The following is a 22,691-nucleotide window of genomic DNA, read 5'->3' as shown; positions in this document are numbered from 1 at the left end:
TGTATATTAACTTTTCTAGATACCAGAAGTAAAGAATGACTGATGATGCAAGATTTATTACTTCTCAGAAAGGGAAATTTTTGTTATGCTATATGGGCTACATTTATACTCAAGAGAAACAAAAAGACCTTAAAGTGAATTGGAAGTGTACAAAATATTACTCCAATAAATGCTATGGCCGTGCTACAACAAGGGAAACTAGTGTTATAAATACCACTGAACATAATCACCCACCAAACATCTCCGAAATAGAAGTGAGATCCACTCTTGAAAATATCAAGGAATTCAGTACCAGATCAGAATTACCTACCAACGTAATTCTGAAAGAATTACTACCTAAAGTTCCCAAAGAAGCAAGAGGTCAGCTACCATCTATTGCTACCATTAAAAGAACAATAGCAAGAACAAAAAAAGCAAGTAGACCCAATATACCAACTCCAAAAACTTTTGAAGAAGTCATAATTCCGCCAGAGCTTGTAATTACTCATAATGAGGAGCCATTTATATTTTATGACAATCATAGCAAGGACAAAAGAATAATCATGTTTGCAACTAATAACAATATAAAAAAATTAACTGAAAGTACTACTTGGATGATGGATGGTACTTTTTCTATATGCCCAAAACCTTTCTACCAGTTATACACAATTCATGGGCAATATCATAATACCTGTATCCCCTTCATATATTGTTTATTACCAAACAAACAAGCCACTACTTACTCGGAAATCTTACAAAAAATAAAGGAACAAAGTTCTGACTACTTCCCAATGAAAATCATCATAGACTTCGAGCAAGCTATGATTAATTCTATTTTGAAAACGTACCCACACACATCCATTCAAGGATGTTATTTTCATTTCAATCAATGTCTCTGGAGACATTTACAAAAATCTGCCCTTAGTGTTGAGTATGCAACAAATATAAATTTTGCATACCAGATCAAACATCTCATTGCTCTGGCATATGTACCAGTAACTGATGTGGCCGAACATTACAATTTGTTAATTGAAAGTCCTTTCTACACCCAAAATGAGCAAAGACTTGCCCCACTTTTAGATTACTTTGAGGACAACTGGGTAGGAAGACTACATAGGTCAGGCCACAGACGCCAGCCAAAATTTGCTATTCCCTGGTGGAATGTCTATCTACCAACACTCAACCAAGAAGCAAAAACGAACAATGCTGTTGAAGGTTGGCACAATGCCTTCCTCTCTTCTACTGGACGTACAACACCCACATTACACAAGCTAGTCTCAGCTATACAAAAAGAGCAAAGCTTTCAGGAACTACGTATACAGCAATCAGTCATACAACTGAAACCAAAACTCTCTAGACAAACTGCTCAAATGTATTTATATCTACAACAGCAAGTCCAACTATATCCTACAACAAGAGGACTGGAATATTTAAAAATGATAGCCAAAACATTGAACTAATTGCTATAACTAAATTAATTGATAGAGATCAAACAATATCCTTAATTTAAAAAAACACATATTTTAATATAATAAAAAATATTTATTTAGTCTAATTTATTTTTTAACACTATTCTAAAAAGACTAAATAAATGTATTATTATATCACAATATTTGTTTTTAAAAACTGCTTCCATCCAAATAAAAGAACATAAATTTATAACTTACCTTTAAATAGAACATCATAAAGATAATCCTTTATCCGACAATACAATGTGTAAATATCAAACACTTAATCCAACGATTCATTAATTATGTTTTCTTTAACTCTGCAAAAACTATCCATCATCCAAATTAAACGACTATTTAAATGCCATTTACAATAACGACTGTTATCTTAAAGTGTGATAAATATATCACCGAACTCAAAATATAAAGGCAGAATGTAAATCATCTCCGTTCTAACAACTGAAACACACTTCCTTTCCCTTAAAAAAAAATTATCGGAAACGGAAATAGCTGTTTCAAAATACGAGAAAAAAAAACAGCTAAACAATCCCACCGACATAACACTAACGAATATCCCGGAATATTTAAAGATAATATTCCTATTAATTTATAATTTCATTAAATTATACCACATACTCATTGACTCCAACTATTTTAAATGGCTCAAAAATGCGTGACCGAAAATACGTATTGATTCCACTCCATTATATGTAAATAGTCATACTTTAATTCTCAACCCCAAAATACCAAAATATAACCTTTAATTATAATTTACAATACTTTAACAATATAAAAGTAGATTCGTACCTACTCAAAAGTGAATCTGTTTCCAACCGCGACTTTCCATTTACCAAAATAACGCAAAAAGACAAAGAGTGGTTACAAAAGAAACGATCCAAATTATATGTAACTGTGAAAAGAACTACAATAAATGTCGATTATTGTTATAAATATGGCTCGAAATTATGTGTAATGTTTAAAAAATTGTATAGTATATTGTGAATATAAAATTTATTTGCCTGTATATTAATTATATATTACATACTTTTAATATTTATTACATTAAGTACAAAAAAATAAAAATATTTAATGTAATATTTATTAAAATTATTATATAACTAAATGTGTAATATTGTTTTTGTTTATCAGATTTAAATGTTTACAATATGACTAATATGTGAAAATTGTTATTATTAAAACGTATTTATTAATAATAATAATCATACATAAGAATATTGTAATGTTAAAAGAATCATTGATGATGATGTCCATGTTCTAATTAGGATATTTATATTATATTATAATTTTAAAAGTGTTCATATGTTAATATCATCATCAGTATATCACTATATGTATTAAAAATTAGTGACTTATGTTTTTCATTACACATGTTGATGTTTTATTAAGAAACAATAATAGTATTATGTATGTATAATATCATACATTACATTATGTGAACTAACCATTTTTTCTCTACAAATTAAAAGTACTTGTCAAGAAAATTACTATAAAATGTGATTAATAAAAAGACATTGTCCTCCATTTTTTTTTATATGTATACCAAACATAGCTTAATAAAATGTATATATGTTCGTATATTTCAAGTGTTGAATAAAAAAATTTACTGGAAAGAAAACTGGTGTCATTATTTTGTATTACCTATGACAAAATCATTTTTATGAATTTTTGCAAATGTATTATAAGTGTAATGTTATATCTATTTCTATATACCACATGTAAATAAATAACATACTATACACTGAAGTTATAAAAATTATTATTCATACACCCATATACATATAATATCAATTTTTGAAATACACATAATTAAATTTTAAATATTCCGACTCCAATAACCATTTACTTTCGGTAATTTCTTCTCAAAAACAGTAATTAATTTACAATTAGAAATGCAATCACCATTTAATTAGAGTAAGTGCAGAACACAGAACATATTAAATTTACTCTTCCAACACCAATTAACAATTAATTTAAGTAACTGCAGGACATTAAATATTAATTAATTACTATAAAAAATGAAATGTTTAAAAATTAATAATGTAATCGCATTAAAATTAATTTAATATAATAATTTTAATTTAAAAATAATCTTAATTTATGTTTTCCCTGTACCCCTATAATAAAAAACTGACCCTGAAACCTAAAAATACCCCTTCACCCACAAACAAAAAACTGACCCTGAAACCTCAAAAAAAACCCTTTACCCACAAACTAAAAACTGACCCTGAAACCTAAAAATACCCCTTTACCCACAAACTGAAAACTGACTCTGAAAACTCACAAAACCCCTTTACCCACAAACTAAAAACTGACGCTGAAACCTTACAAAACACCTTTACCCACAAACTAAAAACTGACCCTGAAACCTAAAAATACCCCTTTACCCACAAACTAAAAACTGACCCTGAAACCTGACAAAACCCCTTCACCAACAAACTAAAAACTGACCCAGAAACCAAAAAATACCCCTTTAACCACAAACTGAAAACTGACTCTGAAGCCTCACAAAACTCCTTTACCCACAAACTAAAAACTGACCCAGAAACCTAAAAATACCCCTTTACCCACAAACTGAAAACTGACTCTGAAACCTCACAAAACACCTTTACCCACAAACTAAAAACTGACCCAGAAACCTAAAAATACCCCTTTACCCACAAACTGAAAACTGACTCTGAAACCTCACAAAACTCCTTTACCAACAAACTAAAAACTGACCCTGAAACCTAAAAATACCCCTTTACCCACAAACTAAAAACTGACCCTGAAACCTGACAAAACACCTTAACCAACAAACTAAAAACTGACCCTGAAACCTATAAATACCCCTTTACCCACAAACTAAAAACTGACCCTGAAACCTAACATAACCCCTTCACCAACAAACTAAAAACTGACCCAGAAACCTAAAAATACCCCTTTACCCACAAACTGAAAACTGACTCTGAAACCTCACAAAACACCTTTACCCACAAACTAAAAACTGACCCTGAAACCTGACAAAACACCTTTACCCACTAACTAAAAACTGAGCCTGAAACCTAAAACTACCCCTTTACACACAAACCAAAAACTGACCCTGAACAGTTAAAATACCCCTTCGCACATACACAAAAACAAGACCCTAAACGCACAAAATGTACCTTTGATAAAACTAGCCACCCTGACCTACTATAAACTCTACATCCCACTCCTAAAAATATGATACATTTATTTATTTAATATCTACTACATTATATATTTTTGATTCTTTTTACTACATACACAAAATACCTCAAATTAGAACAACAACATAATAGTGTTCATAATTTCGTATTTTAATAATATTTATTTAAAATTTCGATTCGAAACTAAAATGAAATACAAGGCGAAATTTTTAATTCTATAATTAGAGTATACTTTGTTTATACACTACCCACCCTTATCCCCTTGAAAATATACATCCCACTCATAACATAATTAGTCAAATATTTTCAGAAAATATATGAAAATAGTATAATTACAAATATATTTTAGTACATAAACAACAGCAAACTTAAAAAATAAATACTATATTCGAATAAAATCGATATCATTTCGCAAATATCGAAATATTAATTTTAATTTTTTAAATTTCGCAAATTTATATGAAATTGCGAAATTTTAATTTATATAATTACCCTATATATTTTTAAAACACTACCCACCCTTATCCCCTATAAACTCTACATCCCGCTCCTAAATTTATAGTAAAAATAATATAAATATGTAATGTAATATTTTATTATTTAAAAATCTTTTTTGTACATACACAAAAATTATTCATAATGTTTAATGTACTCCCTAAATTTCGTTCAAATTTCGACTACTCCCAAACAATTTTTATAAATATCGAAATTTTGAAATCTAAAGTAAATGCGAAATTTAAAATTTTACAATTTCACTATACTTTTTTAAAACACTACCCACCCTTATCCCCTATAAACTCTACATCCCGCTCCTAACATTAATATACAATTATTTAGTAAACAAATAAATATTTAGATATATTTACACAATTTATTAATATATATCCAAAATCAAGGAACAAATAATTTAACAATACTCAATAATTTTATATAAAATTTCGCATTTATAAATATTTTGATTAAAATTTCGCAAATTTATAAATTTACTTCAAATGCGAAATTTATTATTCCATATTTACACTATACTTTTTTAATACACTACCCACCCTTATCCCCTATAAACTCTACATCCCGCTCCTAGACTTCTTACTAAAAATAATAAAATTATATATAAAAATGATCTTATATATAAACAACATATAAATAAATCATTACTTAACATACTTTAAAACATCACTTTAACATATCGATATTTTTAACTATCGATATTTTCACCATCGATATTATTGATTCCGACATTCATGTCTTCGATATTTTTAACACACACATAAATCGATATTTTCTACGACGATATTTTTGTTTTCGACATTTCGTACCATCGATATTTTGGACTCGATATTATGGTACATCGACATTAACAACTCGATATTTTGACTGTCTACCAGAAAATTCAAATATACAATAATACAGAGGGTGCTCAAAAGGGCAAAACTAACATCATCTTTAGTGAGTTTGGTGAACTCTTCAAGGAGATTTAGCCTTTTCGCCGTGGTGGACATTCCGCCGGGGTGCGGCCGAATCTGACGCGTGCGCAGAACAGACGGCCCCCGACAGTTCGACGAACACGTCCACCGTGACGTCGAACGCCCGGGGGGCGTCCGACGCATCTAAAAGGCTAAGGTTTTTAGATTTTAGATAGGTTTTTAGGAACTGATTGCTATCGAGTTCATTGTGAGGATATTTGTCAGTCTGATTAGGAAAGAAGTTATGAAAAGTGTCGGTCTTCTCTCATCCTGCCCACTCAGTCTACTGAGGCGGGAGTTTCAGACTGGCAGGAGGAAGGGATGGTGAATTCCTTTAGTGTTTTAATCAGTTTTTTATTTGAGTTAGTGGCCTTATGTATTTTTTTTTGGCAGATTTTATTTTATTGAGGTAGCATCCATAGATGAGTTTGTCCATCTGTCTGTTATGTTATGTTATGTTAAATTTAATTTCTATAGCGCACGGCTACTCCATTGGAGTGTCCCGGCGCTTTATATTGGCAGCTCATATGAAGAAAACATAACAAAGATAAAAACATTTATTAACAGCGAAGGAAACATATCAAAGAGTAAAAAGCCAGGTTTTGAGGCCCTTCCTGAAAGACAGCAGATTAGAGGTACCGCGTAAGGCCAATGGCAGAGAGTTCCAGAGCTGTGGTGCCCTCAGTCTAAAGGAACGCCCCCCAATCCGGGCCCTCTTTACTCGGGGAACCGCCGCAAAAAACAAAGATTCAGATCGCATAGATCGAGCCGGGCGGTAAAAGACAAGCCTACGCTGAAGATATTTTGATCCCGAGCCAAGAGCGCCTTATGGGCCAGGGTCAAAGCCTTAAAAACTATCCGCTTCCGGATAGGCAGCCAATGAAGCGACTGCAAAAGGCCGGACACTCTGGCTCGCCTGTGGAGGCCAAAAATGGCGCGTGCAGCAGAGTTCTGCACCACCTGCAGCCGCTGTACAAGATATTCCGGAAGACCCAGATAAAGGACGTTGGCATAGTCCAATCTGGAGCCAATTAAGGCTTGCACCGTAATCTTCCTGTGCTCTTCTGTGAGCAGAGGAAGAAATTTCCGGAGCATCTTGAGAATGCCGAAACATGTGCCCGTAAGACCGAGGATCTGAGATCTCAGCGTCAGACCATTATCGATCTTAATTCCCAGGTTTTTTGCCAACTGGGACGCCTGTGCTGGGGGAACATATCTATCGGCCACCATACCTGCCAGTCAGGATCTGAGGTGCAACCAAAAAACAGCACCTCCGACTTGTCAGAGTTACATTTGAGGCTGTTCTGCTGAAACCAATTAAAAACAGCCCCAAGACACTCCCGAATGCTCTCTCCGTCGAAATCCTCACCTTTCCTACACGTAAAGAGGAGCTGGGTATTGTCAGCATAAGAGACGATCTGGGCCCCAAAAGACTCGACCAGTGCCGCCAAAGGGGTCATAAAGATGTTAAAAAGAGTCGGGCTCAACACAGAACCCTGCGGAACTCCGACTCCCAAAGGCGGCATCTCAGCGGAGCTAGGGGAGGCCCAGACCGTTTGTCGACGGCCAGCTAAGAAAGATGTAAACCAGCTGAACACCGTCCCCCTCAGACCGATGTTATAAAGTCTGGCGAGGAGCCCCTCATGGGGGACGGTGTCGAAGGCCGCCGACAGATCAAGCATGGCTTTACCTCCTGAATCCAGAGCCTCCTTGATGGCCTCAGACACCTCCAAAAGCGCCGTCTCGGTACTTAAATTGGGGCGGAAGCCAGATTGAGAGGAGTGTAACAAGTCATTGGTTTCCAAAAAGACAGAGAGCACGCTATGCACGTGGATGATGGGTGAAAGGATGGCTTGGGTAAAGGGTAAATGGTTGGATGAATGGATGGATGGGTGGAAGAGTAGATGGATGCGTGAAAGGATGGATTGGGCGAAAGGGTGGATAGATGATGGGTAGATGAGTGAAAGGGTGGATGGGGGATGATTGAGTGAACTGAAGGATGGAAGGATAGATGGCGGATAGGTTTGCAAATGGTTGAAAAGGTTTGGATATGGATGGGCACACAGATGGAAGGACAGAATTGTATTTGTAGCAATAGGCAAGGTGTCACTAATAAACTATGTAATAGTGTATCGACAGTGCCTTCTTTAAGAAAGCTACAGGGAAAAGCACCTTTGTGATTTCCGTCAGTTAGTGCAACTCTCTGCGAAGCCCCCATAAGCAAAATCAGATTCCAAATTTTAAGTTCCACTTGCTGAAACACCCATAATGTGTTTCCTAAAGTTGGTTGATACCAGCAATCCTCCTTTTAGTTCATCTATGCGTGCCGCTTTACATCTCACAATGGCACTCAGATATGAGATGCTAGTAACAAAGTCTATCCGAATAGATCTTCCCGACCACGTCTATCACCAAACATGCCTGCTCAGGACTATGAGTTGTAAGCAAAATATCAGACTGGACAACCCAGTGCAGTGACTGTATGAATAGATTATCATATGAAGTACCACAAAAAGACCGGCACAGTTGCTCAAAGCTGCGTGCATACCAAAAAAAGTGAAGTGCAAGATTGTCTCAACCTAACATAACACGCATTTTGACCTGTACGCAAGTGGTTTTCTATTTACTTACTTTTATACTATTGCACAACTTACTCTCATGTGGCTGTAAAACGTACCTTTCGTCCCGAGGTTTTGTCCTGAAAGTTGACCTTCTGTCCTGAACTTTTGTCCTAAATGTTGACCCTTTGTCCAGAATTTTTACACATACCTTCCTGAATTTGCACCCACGCCAGTTGGTCACCCTAGAAGCCATACCAGCTGTAGGATGTGTGCCATACAAAAGACAATGACATAACATAACACCATGACATCTCAGAAAACCCCAATCATCTATTGCCTTATAATGATGGCATCATGACATCAGAGACAGAGCCTCCCTTTCACCAAGGAGCAGTGACATACCCGCACTCTAAGAGACAGCTCTCTTCACCTATTTTAACACAAAGTGACGGCAGTAGCCGCCTCTCAGCCTCACTGTACCTCACATATTGTCAGTGCCTTGTGACATCTTTACACCAGAAGAGACGCACATTGACATGTTTACTCCAGAAGAGACCGCTCTGTGCGACTGCTAACATATATTTGGCGCTGCATGACATCTTTGCATCCTAAGAGACAGGCCATGCACCTGTTAAGGAAATACGAGCACACATTGGCCTCTTTACACCTTAAGAGACAGCACGCTGCACAAATTAATATATAAATGATGCTGCGACATCTTTATGCTATAAGAGACAGCTCCCTGAGGCTGACACATGTATGGCGCAGCATGGCATCTTTACAGCCCAAGAGACTGTCCCTGCATCTATAACGTACAACCAGAGCAGAGTGTCGTCTCTTGCACAGAAGGTCCTGGTCCCTGGCACTCTGAACTATACCCTGGGTGGATTGTATTTAGTGGGTTCGCCTCATATGCCAACTCCATTCACATTTGAACTGCACAGCGGCATCTCTTGCACACATGCCCAGGCCTCCCCCGTACGAGCTCAATCTGGGGCAGGGCTGGTGACCCAGGGTTGCTGCACACATGCATCCTGCCACCTCTACATCCACCGAGTGATGAACAGCACAGTGACAACAGTCTCTTGCACACGCCAACACTATATATTATGTATCATTGACAATAATAAAAAACAATCTTGTTCCTCCGTTGAAACAGTCACTTCAGTTTAATCTTGAGATCCTTAGCCAACACGTTTCGGTGTGGGTAATTGTTGTGTGCAGCGACTCCTTCAGGCCTCTAATCTCTTTGTGTGGATCCTCAGTTCCGGTTGCATTTTCGACCCAGAATGGGTTCTAGTACTCCAGTGATATTTGCACAGTATAGGGCAACAGTGACTATCATGTCCATGATTTAGTGTATTCCAGAATTCTTTTCTTAATTGTGGATCATGTGTGTAGAAGTCATAAATCCATCATGAAGAATGATGACGTGGTGTCATAAAACCTCTCTTTGGGGGTTAAGTGAGTCCCTCTTGCCAGTAACCAAGTCTTTGCTGCCGTAAGCGGAAACCCTCTGTTCAGTAGCAGGGCTGCCTCCGGCGTGCTCGCAGAAAGACTCACTCAGCCCCCAAAGACTGTGCAAATATCACTATTGTTATTGTCAATGATACATAATATATACTGTCGGCCTGTGCAAGGGACCGTTGTTTTGGTTTATCAGTGGTTATCCGCACATTGGGGAGGAGGCGGGCTCTTCCCACCCTTACGCACCGCAATCATAATTGTACACTAGTATACACTAACTGCGTATTCCCAGGAGCGCCATTACCCTACAGAATCCACTGACCAAGAAGTCTAGCAGCGCAGTGACCCCCCTTGCACCCAGGGACCTGGGGCCGGCGTTAGTAACCGCTGCCGATCTCTGTTCTCCCCCCTCAGCCTCCATCGTGACCGGGAAGTGGTGGTGCGAGATGGAGCCGTGTCTAGACGGCGAGGAGTGCAAGACCCTGCCGGACAACTCGGGTTGGATGTGTTTTCAGGGCAACCGGGTGAAAACAACCAAGGTAAGGAGGGCGCCTTGAAGCGTTCATGGGGTTCAGGGGAACGCTCAGCTGCCGAGAGAGGGCCCTGCCCCCCTTCAGAGAGCTCTTTCAGCCCCCCCCCCCACACACCAGCCACTGGGTATACCAGGACATGAAAGCCAGTGCACCCCAATCCTGATCCCCAGCTATTTCAGAACAGGCACGGCCCCAAATCCACAGCTCTGCCAGTGCACCTCAATACTGCCCCCCCCCCCCCACACACACACACACCAAACACTGGCTATTCCATGCCGGGACCCAAAACACAGCTCTGCCGTTGCACCCCAATCCTGACCCCCCATTATACACTGGCTATTCCATGCCGCGACCCAAAACCACAGCTCTGCCAGAGCACCCCAATCCTGTCCTGCAGCAGCTCCTGCTATGCAGTGTCATTCACACGCAGCTCTGCCAGTGCACCTCAGTCCTGTTCTACAGCAGCCCCTACTATGCAGTGTCATTCACACGCAGTTCTGCCAGTACACCCCAGTCCTGTCCTGCAGCAGCTCCTGCGATGCAGTGTCATCCACACGCAGCTCCGCCAGTGCACCTCAGTCCTGTCTTGCAGCAGCTCCTGCTATGCAGTGCCATCCACCCGCAGCTCCGCCAGTGCACCTCAGTCCTGTCTTGCAGCAGCTCCTGCTATGCAGTCATCCACCCGCAGCTCCGCCAGTGCACCCCAATCCTGTCTTGCAGCAGCTCCTGCTATGCAGTGTCATCCACCCGCAGCTCCGCCAGTGCACCTCAGTCCTGTCCTGCAGCAGCTCCTGCTATGCAGTGTCATTCACACGCAGCTCTGCCAGTGCACCTCAGTCATGTCCTGCAGCAGCTCTTGCTATGCAGTGTCATCCACACGCAGCTCCGCCAGTGCACCCCAATCCTGTACTGCAGCAGCTCTTGCTATGCAGTGTCATCCACACGCAGCTCCGCCAGTGCACCTCAGTCCTGTCCTGCAGCAGCTCTTGCTATGCAGTGTCATCCACACGCAGCTCCGCCAGTGCACCTCAGTCCTGTCCTGCAGCAGCTCCTGCTATGCAGTGTCATCCACACGCAGCTCCGCCAGTGCACCCCAGTCCTGTCCTGCAGCAGCTCCTGCTATGCAGTGTCATCCACACGCAGCTCCGCCAGTGCACCCCAGTCCTGTCCTGCAGCAGCTCTTGCTATGCAGTGTCATCCACACGCAGCTCCACCAGTGCACCTCAGTCCTGTCCTGCAGCAGCTCTTGCTATGCAGTGTCATCCACACGCAGCTCCACCAGTGCACCTCAGTCCTGTCCTGCAGCAGCTCCTGCTATGCAGTGTCATCCACACGCAGCTCCGCCAGTGCACCCCAGTCCTGTCTTGCAGCAGCTCTTGCTATGCAGTGTCATCCACACGCAGCTCCGCCAGTGCACCCCAGTCCTGTCCTGCAGCAGCTCTTGCTATGCAGTGTCATCAACACACAGCTCCACCAGTGCACCCCAGTCCTGTCCTGCAGCAGCTCTTGCTATGCAGTGTCATCCACACGCAGCTCCACCAGTGCACCTCAGTCCTGTCCTGCAGCAGCTCTTGCTATGCAGTGTCATCCACACGCAGCTCCGCCAGTGCACCTCAGTCCTGTCCTGCAGCAGCTCCTGCTATGCAGTGTCATCCACACGCAGCTCCGCCAGTGCACCCCAATCCTGTCCTGCAGCAGCTCTTGCTATGCAGTGCCATCCACACGCAGCTCCGCCAGTGCACCCCAGTCCTGTCCTGCAGCAGCTCTTGCTAAGCAGTGCCATCCACACGCAGCTCCGCCAGTGCACCTCAGTCCTGTCCTGCAGCAGCTCCTGCTATGCAGTGTCATTCACACGCAACTCCGCCAGTGCACCTCAGTCCTGTCCTGCAGCAGCTCTTGCTATGCAGTGTCATCCACACGCAGCTCCACCAGTGCACCTCAGTCCTCAGTCCTGTCCTGCAGCAGCTCCTGCTATGCAGTGTCATTCACACGCAGCTCCGCCAGTGCACCTCAGTCCTGTCCTGCAGCAGCTCTTGCTATGCAGTGTCATCCACAGGCAGCTCCGCCAGTGCACCCCAGTCCTGTCCTGCAGCAGCTCCTGCTATGCAGTGTCATCCACACGCAGCTCCGCCAGTGCACCTCAGTCCTGTCCTGCAGCAGCTCTTGCTTTGCAGTGTCATCCACACGCAGCTCCACCAGTGCACCTCAGTCCTGTCCTGCAGCAGCTCCTGCTATGCAGTGTCATCCACACGCAGCTCCGCCAGTGCACCCCAGTCCTGTCCTGCAGCAGCTCCTGCTATGCAGTGTCATCCACACGCAGCTCGGCCAGTGCACCCCAGTCCTGTCCTGCAGCAGCTCTTGCTATGCAGTGTCATCCACACGCAGCTCCACCAGTGCACCTCAGTCCTGTCCTGCAGCAGCTCCTGCTATGCAGTGTCATCCACACGCAGCTCCGCCAGTGCACCTCAGTCCTGTCCTGCAGCAGCTCTTGCTTTGCAGTGTCATCCACACGCAGCTCCGCCAGTGCACCCAAGTCCTGTCCTGCAGCAGCTCCTGCGATGCAGTGTCATCCACACGCAGCTCCGCCAGTGCACCTCAGTCCTGTCCTGCAGCAGCTCTTGCTATGCAGTGTCATCCACACGCAGCTCCGCCAGTGCACCCCAGTCCTGTCTTGCAGCAGCTCCTGCTATGCAGTGTCATCCACAGGCAGCTCCACCAGTGCACCTCAGTCCTGTCTTGCAGCAGCTCTTGCTATGCAGTGTCATCCACACGCAGCTCCGCCAGTGCACCCCAGTCCTGTCCTGCAGCAGCTCCTGCTATGCAGTGTCATCCACACGCAGCTCCACCAGTGCACCTCAGTCCTGTCCTGCAGCAGCTCTTGCTATGCAGTGTCATCCACACGCAGCTCCACCAGTGCACCTCAGTCCTGTCCTGCAGCAGCTCCTGCTATGCAGTGTCATTCACACGCAGCTCCGCCAGTGCACCCCAGTCCTGTCCTGCAGCAGCTCCTGCGATGCAGTGTCATCCACACGCAGCTCCGCCAGTGCACCCCAGTCCTGTCCTGCAGCAGCTCTTGCTATGCAGTGTCATCCACAGGCAGCTCCGCCAGTGCACCCCAGTCCTGTCCTGCAGCAGCTCTTGCTATGCAGTGTCATCCACAGGCAGCTCCGCCAGTGCACCTCAGTCCTGTCCTGCAGCAGCTCTTGCTATGCAGTGTCATCCACACGCAGCTCCGCCAGTGCACCCCAGTCCTGTCCTGCAGCAGCTCCTGCGATGCAGTGTCATCCACACGCAGCTCCGCCAGTGCACCCCAGTCCTGTCCTGCAGCAGCTCTTGCTATGCAGTGTCATCCACAGGCAGCTCCGCCAGTGCACCCCAGTCCTGTCCTGCAGCAGCTCCTGCTATGCAGTGTCATCCACACGCAGCTCCGCCAGTGCACCTCAGTCCTGTCCTGCAGCAGCTCTTGCTTTGCAGTGTCATCCACACGCAGCTCCGCCAGTGCAGCCCAGTCCTGTCCTGCAGCAGCTCCTGCGATGCAGTGTCATCCACACGCAGCTCCGCCAGTGCACCTCAGTCCTGTCCTGCAGCAGCTCTTGCTATGCAGTGTCATCCACACGCAGCTCCACCAGTGCACCTCAGTCCTGTCCTGCAGCAGCTCCTGCTATGCAGTGTCATTCACACGCAGCTCCGCCAGTGCACCCCAGTCCTGTCCTGCAGCAGCTCCTGCGATGCAGTGTCATCCACACGCAGCTCCGCCAGTGCACCCCAGTCCTGTCCTGCAGCAGCTCTTGCTATGCAGTGTCATCCACAGGCAGCTCCGCCAGTGCACCCCAGTCCTGTCCTGCAGCAGCTCTTGCTATGCAGTGTCATCCACAGGCAGCTCCGCCAGTGCACCTCAGTCCTGTCCTGCAGCAGCTCTTGCTATGCAGTGTCATCCACACGCAGCTCCGCCAGTGCACCTCAGTCCTGTCCTGCAGCAGCTCTTGCGATGCAGTGTCATCCACACGCAGTTCCGCCAGTGCACCCCAGTCCTGTCCTGCAGCAGCTTCTACTATGCAGTGTCATCCACACGCAGCTCTGCCAGTGCACCTCAGTCCTGTCCTGCAGCAGCTCCTGCTATGCAGTGTCATCCACACGCAGTTCCGCCAGTGCACCCCAGTCCTGTCTTGCAGCAGCTTCTACTATGCAGTGTCATCCACACGCAGCTCTGCCAGTGCACCTCAGTCCTGTCCTGCAGCAGCTCCTGCTATGCAGTGTCATCCACAGGCAGCTCCGCCAGTGCACCCCAGTCCTGTCCTGCAGCAGCTCTTGCTATGCAGTGTCATCCACAGGCAGCTCCGCCAGTGCACCTCAGTCCTGTCCTGCAGCAGCTCTTGCTATGCAGTGTCATCCACACGCAGCTCCGCCAGTGCACCTCAGTCCTGTCCTGCAGCAGCTCTTGCGATGCAGTGTCATCCACACGCAGCTCCGCCAGTGCACCCCAGTCCTGTCCTGCAGCAGCTCCTGCGATGCAGTGTCATCCACACGCAGCTCCGCCAGTGCACCTCAGTCCTGTCCTGCAGCAGCTCTTGCTATGCAGTGTCATCCACACGCAGCTCCACCAGTGCACCTCAGTCCTGTCCTGCAGCAGCTCCTGCTATGCAGTGTCATCCACACGCAGCTCCGCCAGTGCACCTCAGTCCTGGCCTGCAGCAGCTCCTGCTATGCAGTGTCATCCACACGCAGCTCCACCAGTGCACCTCAGTCCTGTCCTGCAGCAGCTCCTGCTATGCAGTGTCATTCACACGCAGCTCCGCCAGTGCACCCCAGTCCTGGCCTGTTACACATCCATCCTTTCTCCGCCCTCGCCTAAGTTTAGGACTTGACTTGACTGAAGTACAGTTTGTATGAAAGATGCCCTCTGCTCATACACAGTATTGTATCTACAAAAGGGACGGTGTATCAGTGAAGATGCAAAGGGCCATCTGTACAGAATCAAGGGAATGCGGTTTCCTAATTGGAAATGGCAATTGGTAGTGTATAAAAACGTAGAATTTTTAATTAGTGATTCCTAGTGGATCGCGAAATGACATAATTCATCAATAAAAAATGAGGTAGGTGCTAGTTTGCGACCCATTTGGAATTGCAGCCATCACAGTGATGGTGGCCTGCTGGGGTCAGCAGACCACCGCGTCTGAAATTGCTTTATAATAACGGAAAAAGGATGCTTTTAAAAAAAATATAATTACATCTTTACGTTTAATCTTTTTAAAGTAGGCTGTGGTCCTTGGGGCCACTGCCTGCTCTTAAAATATATTTGTTTCAATATTCACGAAGAGGACGTCCCATTCGCAAACAGTTTCCTTCCGAGGTATTGGTAAAATACGAAAGCTTGGCAAACGTAATTCGGCCGCAAAACATTGATACATACCAGTGCAATTTTCAATTTAGAAGGCACGTCCTAAACACACTTCTCTCACATACTGAATCGCTAAATCAAATTGCAATTCGATAACAGGTGACTGAATCGTAATTTGAGGTTTGCACATACCAAACGTCTTTTACATATAGCCACAGTTTACCTTAAGGGTACTGTCTGTCTATAAAGTGCTTCAGTGTTGTTTGCAAAGGTGGTGTGGTGCTTCTGTTTGTAAAAGTGTTTGCAATAGTTCATACGGAAGGAGTATTGTATCCGTTTGGCGCACAGTTTGCCTTAAGGGTACTCTTTGGCTGTAAAGTGCTTCAGTGCTGATTGCATAGATGGTGTTGTGCTTCTGTCTGTAAAGTGTTTGAAATAGTTTATACAGAAGGAGTATTGTATCCGTAAAGTCATAAAGTGCTTTGGCGCAGACTTTGCATTAAGGGTGCTGTCTGTAAAGTGCGTCAGTGCTGTTCGCAGGCGGTGGTGTGGTGCTTCTGTCTGTAAAGTGCTCGGACATTGTATGTTTGAAAGGTATATTGTCTCCTTAAGTATTTTTGAAACAGTTTCTTGTAACATTCGTGTGCTTTTGTAAAGTATTTTGAGATACAGTTTATATAGATGAAGAGGTCTCTCTGTAAAGTGCTTTGGAGTACAGTTAGTTTGAAATGTACTTTGACACACAGTTCACATTGAGGGCGTTCTGTATCTATAAAGTGCTTTGTGATTCAGTAGTTAGTTTGGGAGGTGCTTTGGCATACAGGTTAAATGGATGGGGTTGTGACTCTTTTACATGCTTGAGAATACAGTTAGTTTGAAAAGTGCCTTGGCAAACACCTTATATGCACGGGGATGTGTCTCTACATAGTGCTGTGGGATACAGTTCGTTTTTTTTTAAGTGCTTGGTGATACAGTTATTTGAAAAGTCCTTTGGCAAACAGTTTATATGGACAGGATTAGGAGTATAGTAAGTGCTTGTAGACATAGCTGGAAAAGTGCTTTGGAATATATTTAAAACGGCAGTGTGAGGTCTCTGCTTGTAAAGTGCGTTCAGGAGCCTGCCTTAAGAGTGCTGTGTTTCTGTACAGTGTTTGGATATGGTTGGTGTGGTGTATTTATCCGTGAAGTGCTTCAGGGTACAGCTTCCATTCAGATTCCTGTGCCTCTGAAGTCTTAGGGGAATAGTTTTCCTGGAGATCCAATCATTCTTTCGGTAAAGTGCTTCAGGCACAGTTTGTATGAAAGACCTTCTCCTTGCCTCTGTAAAGTGCTCTAACAAACACTTTCTCACATTCTTTACCCCTCTGCAGATTCACCCGCGATACTGAGATATCCACAGACCTCCTCCAGACGTACTCAGGGAGACATCACTGGCTTTGCACACTCAGAAAGCACTTCTGAACCCCACTTTCCTCTCACCACAGCACATGGACAACAGAGGTCCCCTGGGGACGTGGACACAGAAGTGCCTTTCAACAAAACCAGCAATCCTGCCTACATAGTGCACTGAAGCCTGTGTGGACCTTCTAGGCTTCTGGTGAGAGGGGCCCTCGTTGGAGAGCATGGCCAATCCCTTCTCTCTCTTCGAGTGGTAGGAACTCTTCTCCAACCAGCCAGTGACTCCGTCATCTGACAAGACCCTTCCGCGACAGGGGCCTTCTGGCAGAAAGGGGTCTGCGGAGTTTGGCTCAAGACGAGGCTTCCTTTGTGCCCACTCACTTTGCACTGATTGGTCTAAACTGTACCTTGCCTCAGATGGAACTTCGCGGACTATCCTTCCGGCTCACTGTTTGAGGGATCTTTCAACGGGACAATGACAATCCATACGGCTGTTCCTTCCTCTAACGCTCAAGGACTGCTTAAGAAGCCATAGATTTATTCACAAGTGACATACAAGTCAAGAAAGACTCATTCACAATTGACTCCGTTCCTGTTTTTGTGTTTTTCAACCTCTTTGTAGAGTTGGAGTCTGCTGTAGGACGGCATCAGTTCACTGTCCCCATCTATCGAAGAAGAATGTAGTAAGCCGACAACGCGAGAAGCCATGGTTTCCTTCGCCACACATCAACATTCTCCAAGTTCATAGTTTAATCAAGACAGGGTCAGGTTCTTAGAAGTTCATAGTTGAGTTTGGGATGAATCGCGTTCTGTAAAGTTCTTTTCTATGTCCAGACAGGTCGATGGTCTTCCACGTTCTTGTGCGATTCAATACTTGACCTAGTTCTTTCACGCCATGGGTTAGGGAACAATGAGCCAAGATCTCTAGAGTTCATGGCTGATCAAGACATGTCCAAGTTCTATCAAATTTGGGGGTAAGTGATGATTTGGGAAACTCCTCAAAAACACCTGGTTATGTTAAGATATAGAAATCTACCGTAACAGCCCTGACCACCACGTGCCCACTACTTCAGTGCAGTGATATCCCTATGGGAGGATTGCTGCCCTTCATAAATAAATAAATAAAATAAATGAAATAAAATGGTCTTCTATATTTATGAATAATTCATGAATCATTAAAGATTCCTATAATTCCTGATTATCTTCAAATTTGTTAAAGCGATATTGAGCTCCTCGTTAAGACAATGTTCTTGAAAGTTCACAGTTCAGTTAAAAAAATATTAAGTTCCCTCAGGACCCTGGTTAAGGTCACAATTAAGTCAATATGTAGTCAGGATCTTTAAGGTTCATGACTAAGTCACAGTACGATCAGTTTTTTGAGGATAGCAGTTAAGTCAAGTATTGGTCGTTGTCCATCGACCTCGTCGTTAAGTCAAGTTTTTAAAAGTTTGAGGTTAAGTTGAGAAATGCAGTGATTTCCCAACCTCTGACACCGAGCCACAATGCCTAGCACTTGAAGGTTAATGAAAAGCCAAGATGTTGTTGGGGGTCTCCTAAGTTCTTGATTATGCCAATTGATTACGGGTTCTCGATGGTTCACAAAGTGTCAAGAAGACATCAGGGCCTTGTTATGGACTGTGACATCTGGCCGAATGACCAGGTTGAGGAGCAGACACCCTGCCAACCCTGCCGTAAACTGTAAAAGATAGATTTATAAGACGTGCTTGAGGACACGGTGGTCTGGTACAGAGTGCCAAGCGAAGCGACATACAATGGTGAGCTCTCGTCACCAAAGGACAAACATCATAACAGATGTGGTGACCCTCAACTATTATTGCTTGGATCCACAAGCATGAGGTCGAGCCACTCATCGAAGAGTCGTCGATCTTTCCCTCTCATTACCACCATCAGCAAGATGCGGGGTCCTCTTGCTCAGAGTGAAGGCTCTTCCTGGGACTGCAAAAGTGAAACAATGCACAACGCATCAGATTGAAGGTGTGGGCGATCACACAAGGCCGGCACTCCGAACCACAGCGCTGGCGCCGTGAAGACACAACCTGTTGTTCTTCTAGCTTTCTGTTATTTTATTTTTCAATGTTGATAAAATTGCTCCTGAGCTTCTTTGTGGTTCTTTAAAAGGAATATGTTCTTGTTAAATTGAGGAAAGGTGAGTGTCTTTGTGGGTGTTACTCAGAGCGGTGAGACTGAGGCTGCTGTGAAATCTCAACTGTGCTTTGTAAGTGTTGTAGAAACTCCAGTTGGCCATTACAAATGTTTTCTCTTGCATCTAGGCACTCACATGGAAAATATCCCGGTGAACTCCAGTTGCATCTTGGAACTGGTAATTGGAGTCCAGAGGTGCCTGGTTTCAGTGTGATTATTTAACCAGTGCAATGCACCTTGTTTATTTATGGCTGTATGTATCAGGGCCATTCTTCGTAAAACGTTGTGCTGCAATGGGTTCCATCAGAAACCAAGTGTAACTGGTGAACTGGAATGAAAACCTGGGAAAGGCAATACAAACAGGTGTTCCTTTTTTTTTTTTACAGAGTTTTATATAGCATGAATTTGACCGAAGGTATCGGGTATCAAAGCGCTTTACATAGCACCAGTTGCGTTACATGAGGACACATTCATTTTTTTTGTTAGGCACGTTCCGAGTGGAAGCTTTGCTTTGTGCACGTCATTGCTATAGCATCCCACCTAATTTAAAAATAATTTGATTGTAAACAGCTCAACATTATTCCAAATAAATTACGAACTCCTCCCATGAATCATAATGATACACTTTTCACTTTAAACCTAAACCCTAACTCTGAACATATTGTGAAATCTCACCCTAAACCTAACTCTAGGCATAAGGTTAACTCTAGCCATAAGTGTGTCCCTAATCCTACACCTTGCTCCTTAAATCTGAACCCAAACTGTAATCCTGAAACCATCCCAATATCCAGCACTAACCCAAAACCTAACCACAGACATACGCTTAACTCTAGCCGTAATTCTAACCTGAATCCTACATCATGGGCCTAAACTCTGAACGCAAACACTAACCCTGAAGCTGTGTCAAAGTTACCCGTAACCTTGAACCTAGATACAAGCGGACCTCTAGCCATACCCTGAAGCCACCTCAAATCTAGTCCTAAACCTAACCCTGGATATAAGATTAACTCAAACCGTAAATTAAAATCTAGCCCTAACTCTAAACCTAGTCCTAGATGTAAGCCTAATCATAGCTGTAGACTAGCCCTGGGCGGTAAATTCCGTTCCGCTCTCGGAATTTGGGTAATTTCGCTTTCCCCGGAGAACGCGGAATTGCCAAAATTTGCACAATCCGCAGCTTCGCAGAATTTTTTTGCTTGTTTGCATTTTCAAAATACGTGTTTGCAAGATATTTGTCCCCGAGCATGCAAACAGCTTTCGGGAACAGGAAAATAGCATCGCGAATGGGCAGAACAAGCAATTCCGCGTGTTCGCGGAACTCTACGTGCTCGCAGATATTTTTTACCGTTTCGCAGAGCTTTGCATAGCGCGACTACGCAAATTCTGCCCACCTCTACTGTAGATATTAGCCTAACATCACTCTTATTCTGCGCCCTGCACTTTAACCCTGAACCCGAAACTGTTTCGAAATTGAATACCAACTTTAGACCAAAATATTACACCTACCATAACCCTAACCACAATCACGACCTAAACCCCAGCACAATCACCTATTAGTGCTTTAAGTCAACAGCTATTCTTTAATTTCTGCTGAATTTATTTTGTGCTTTAACCCCTCCCATGCTCGTGACGGAACCGTTCCGTCACGAGCCTCGGGTGGGCTGTGCTGGTGACAAAATGGTTCCGTCACGGCCCCCGCGGCGCGAATTCCGCGCCTGTGCTGTCGTTCTAAAGAATGGGCAGGGCCGTGATGGAACCGTTCCGTCACAAGCACAGCTCACCCGCGGGCCGTAACGGAGCAGTTCCGTCACGAGCATGGGACCGCCACCGCCCCCCCCACCCCTTAGCACTGCGGCGGAATAGCCGCCGCAGCGAAGGGGTTAAATGATGCATCAGAGGATTTTGAATACCTCTCGGTGGAGAGACCTAAAACTCTGGATGGGATACGTACCGATGGACTACCTCTGAAGAATCACCCTCACTGCTGCTCTGGAGTCGACAAGTACGGAGAAAACTACACATGTAGTAGAAAAGGGTACATCCCCCGCGACAACCTGCAAATCACCACTCCGCTCAGTGAGAAATTTAAGCCCATAGTGAATATGCAAACCAGGGCAGGGAATTGGCACATTATGATCACTTATCGCTTTCTCAGTTCATGGATTAGAAGCAGCACTCTGAATAATGTCAGAATATAAAACGCAAAACCAACAGTTGATGGACAGCATGCAGAACAAAGCCATACATTCACCCCAGTACAGAGCTCTGGGCCTAAATCCATCGTTTTTTTGCACTCCACACCACCCCAGTTCAGACATGGCCATATGCAAATCAGCCTTGATCCTGTGCCTCATGGGAACAGTCCAGCCCGAACTGCCAAGCCATGTCTTTCCTGGACCGGAATCAAGCATCCTAGGACCGGTTTCTGGCTATCAGCCGTCTTCAGCCAGGATAGCTTTTCTCCAGTGGTGTGGAGAGCATGGGACTCACGTCTGAGCATACCCATCCCACTCGGGGTGACAAATGCAAAACCAACAGTTGATGGACAGAATGCAGAACAATGTCATACATTCACACCAGTACAGAGATCTGGGCCTAAATCCATCGTTTTTTTGCACTCCACACCACCCCAGTTCAGACATGACCATATGCAAATCAGCCTTGACCCTGTGCCTCATGGGAACAGTCCAGCCTGAACTGCAAAGCCATGTCTTTCCTGGGCCGGAATCAAGCATCCTAGGACCGGTTTCTGGCTATCAGCCGTCTTCAGCCAGGATAGCTTGACTCCAGTGGTGTGGAGAGCATGGGACTCACGTCTGAGCATACCCATCCCACTCGGGGTGACAAATGCAAAACCAACAGTTGATGGACAGAATGCAGAACAATGTCATACATTCGCCCCAGTACAGAGATCTGGGCCTAAATCCATCGTTTTTTTGCACTCCACAAACCCCAGTTCAGACCATAATCTTGTGTGTTTTGCTGTTCACCCTATGTGGGAAGGATATGCCCAGACGTGGGTCCCGTGCTCACTACGCCACTGGAGTCAAGCTATCCTGGCTGAAGACGGCTGATAGCCAGAAACCGGTCCTAGGATGCTTGATTCCGGTCCAGGGAAGACATGGCTTGGCAGTTCGGGCTGGACTGTTCCCA

General features: G+C 44.4%; 1 protein-coding gene across 1 annotated transcript in view; it reads left to right on the top strand.

Annotated features, from left to right (window-relative positions):
* The window catches only part of LOC147684434 (chemokine-like protein TAFA-1), a 249,975-nt gene extending 230,551 nt beyond the window's left edge, over positions 1-19,424 (top strand). Inside the window, exons 4-5 of the mRNA XM_086942344.1 lie at positions 10,521-10,645; positions 17,348-19,424. Of these exons, the coding sequence (XP_086798470.1) occupies positions 10,521-10,645; positions 17,348-17,365 (143 nt within the window). The 3' untranslated portion in view covers positions 17,366-19,424. The remainder of the gene's footprint in view (positions 1-10,520; positions 10,646-17,347) is intronic.
* Positions 19,425-22,691: the final 3,267 nt, after the last annotated feature.

This window comes from Lissotriton vulgaris, chromosome 10 (assembly GCF_964263255.1).
Source record: "Lissotriton vulgaris chromosome 10, aLisVul1.2, whole genome shotgun sequence".
NCBI lineage: Eukaryota > Metazoa > Chordata > Amphibia > Caudata > Salamandridae > Lissotriton > Lissotriton vulgaris.
Note: the sequence above shows the minus strand (reverse complement) of the source record. Positions and strands in the feature narration are given on the sequence as shown.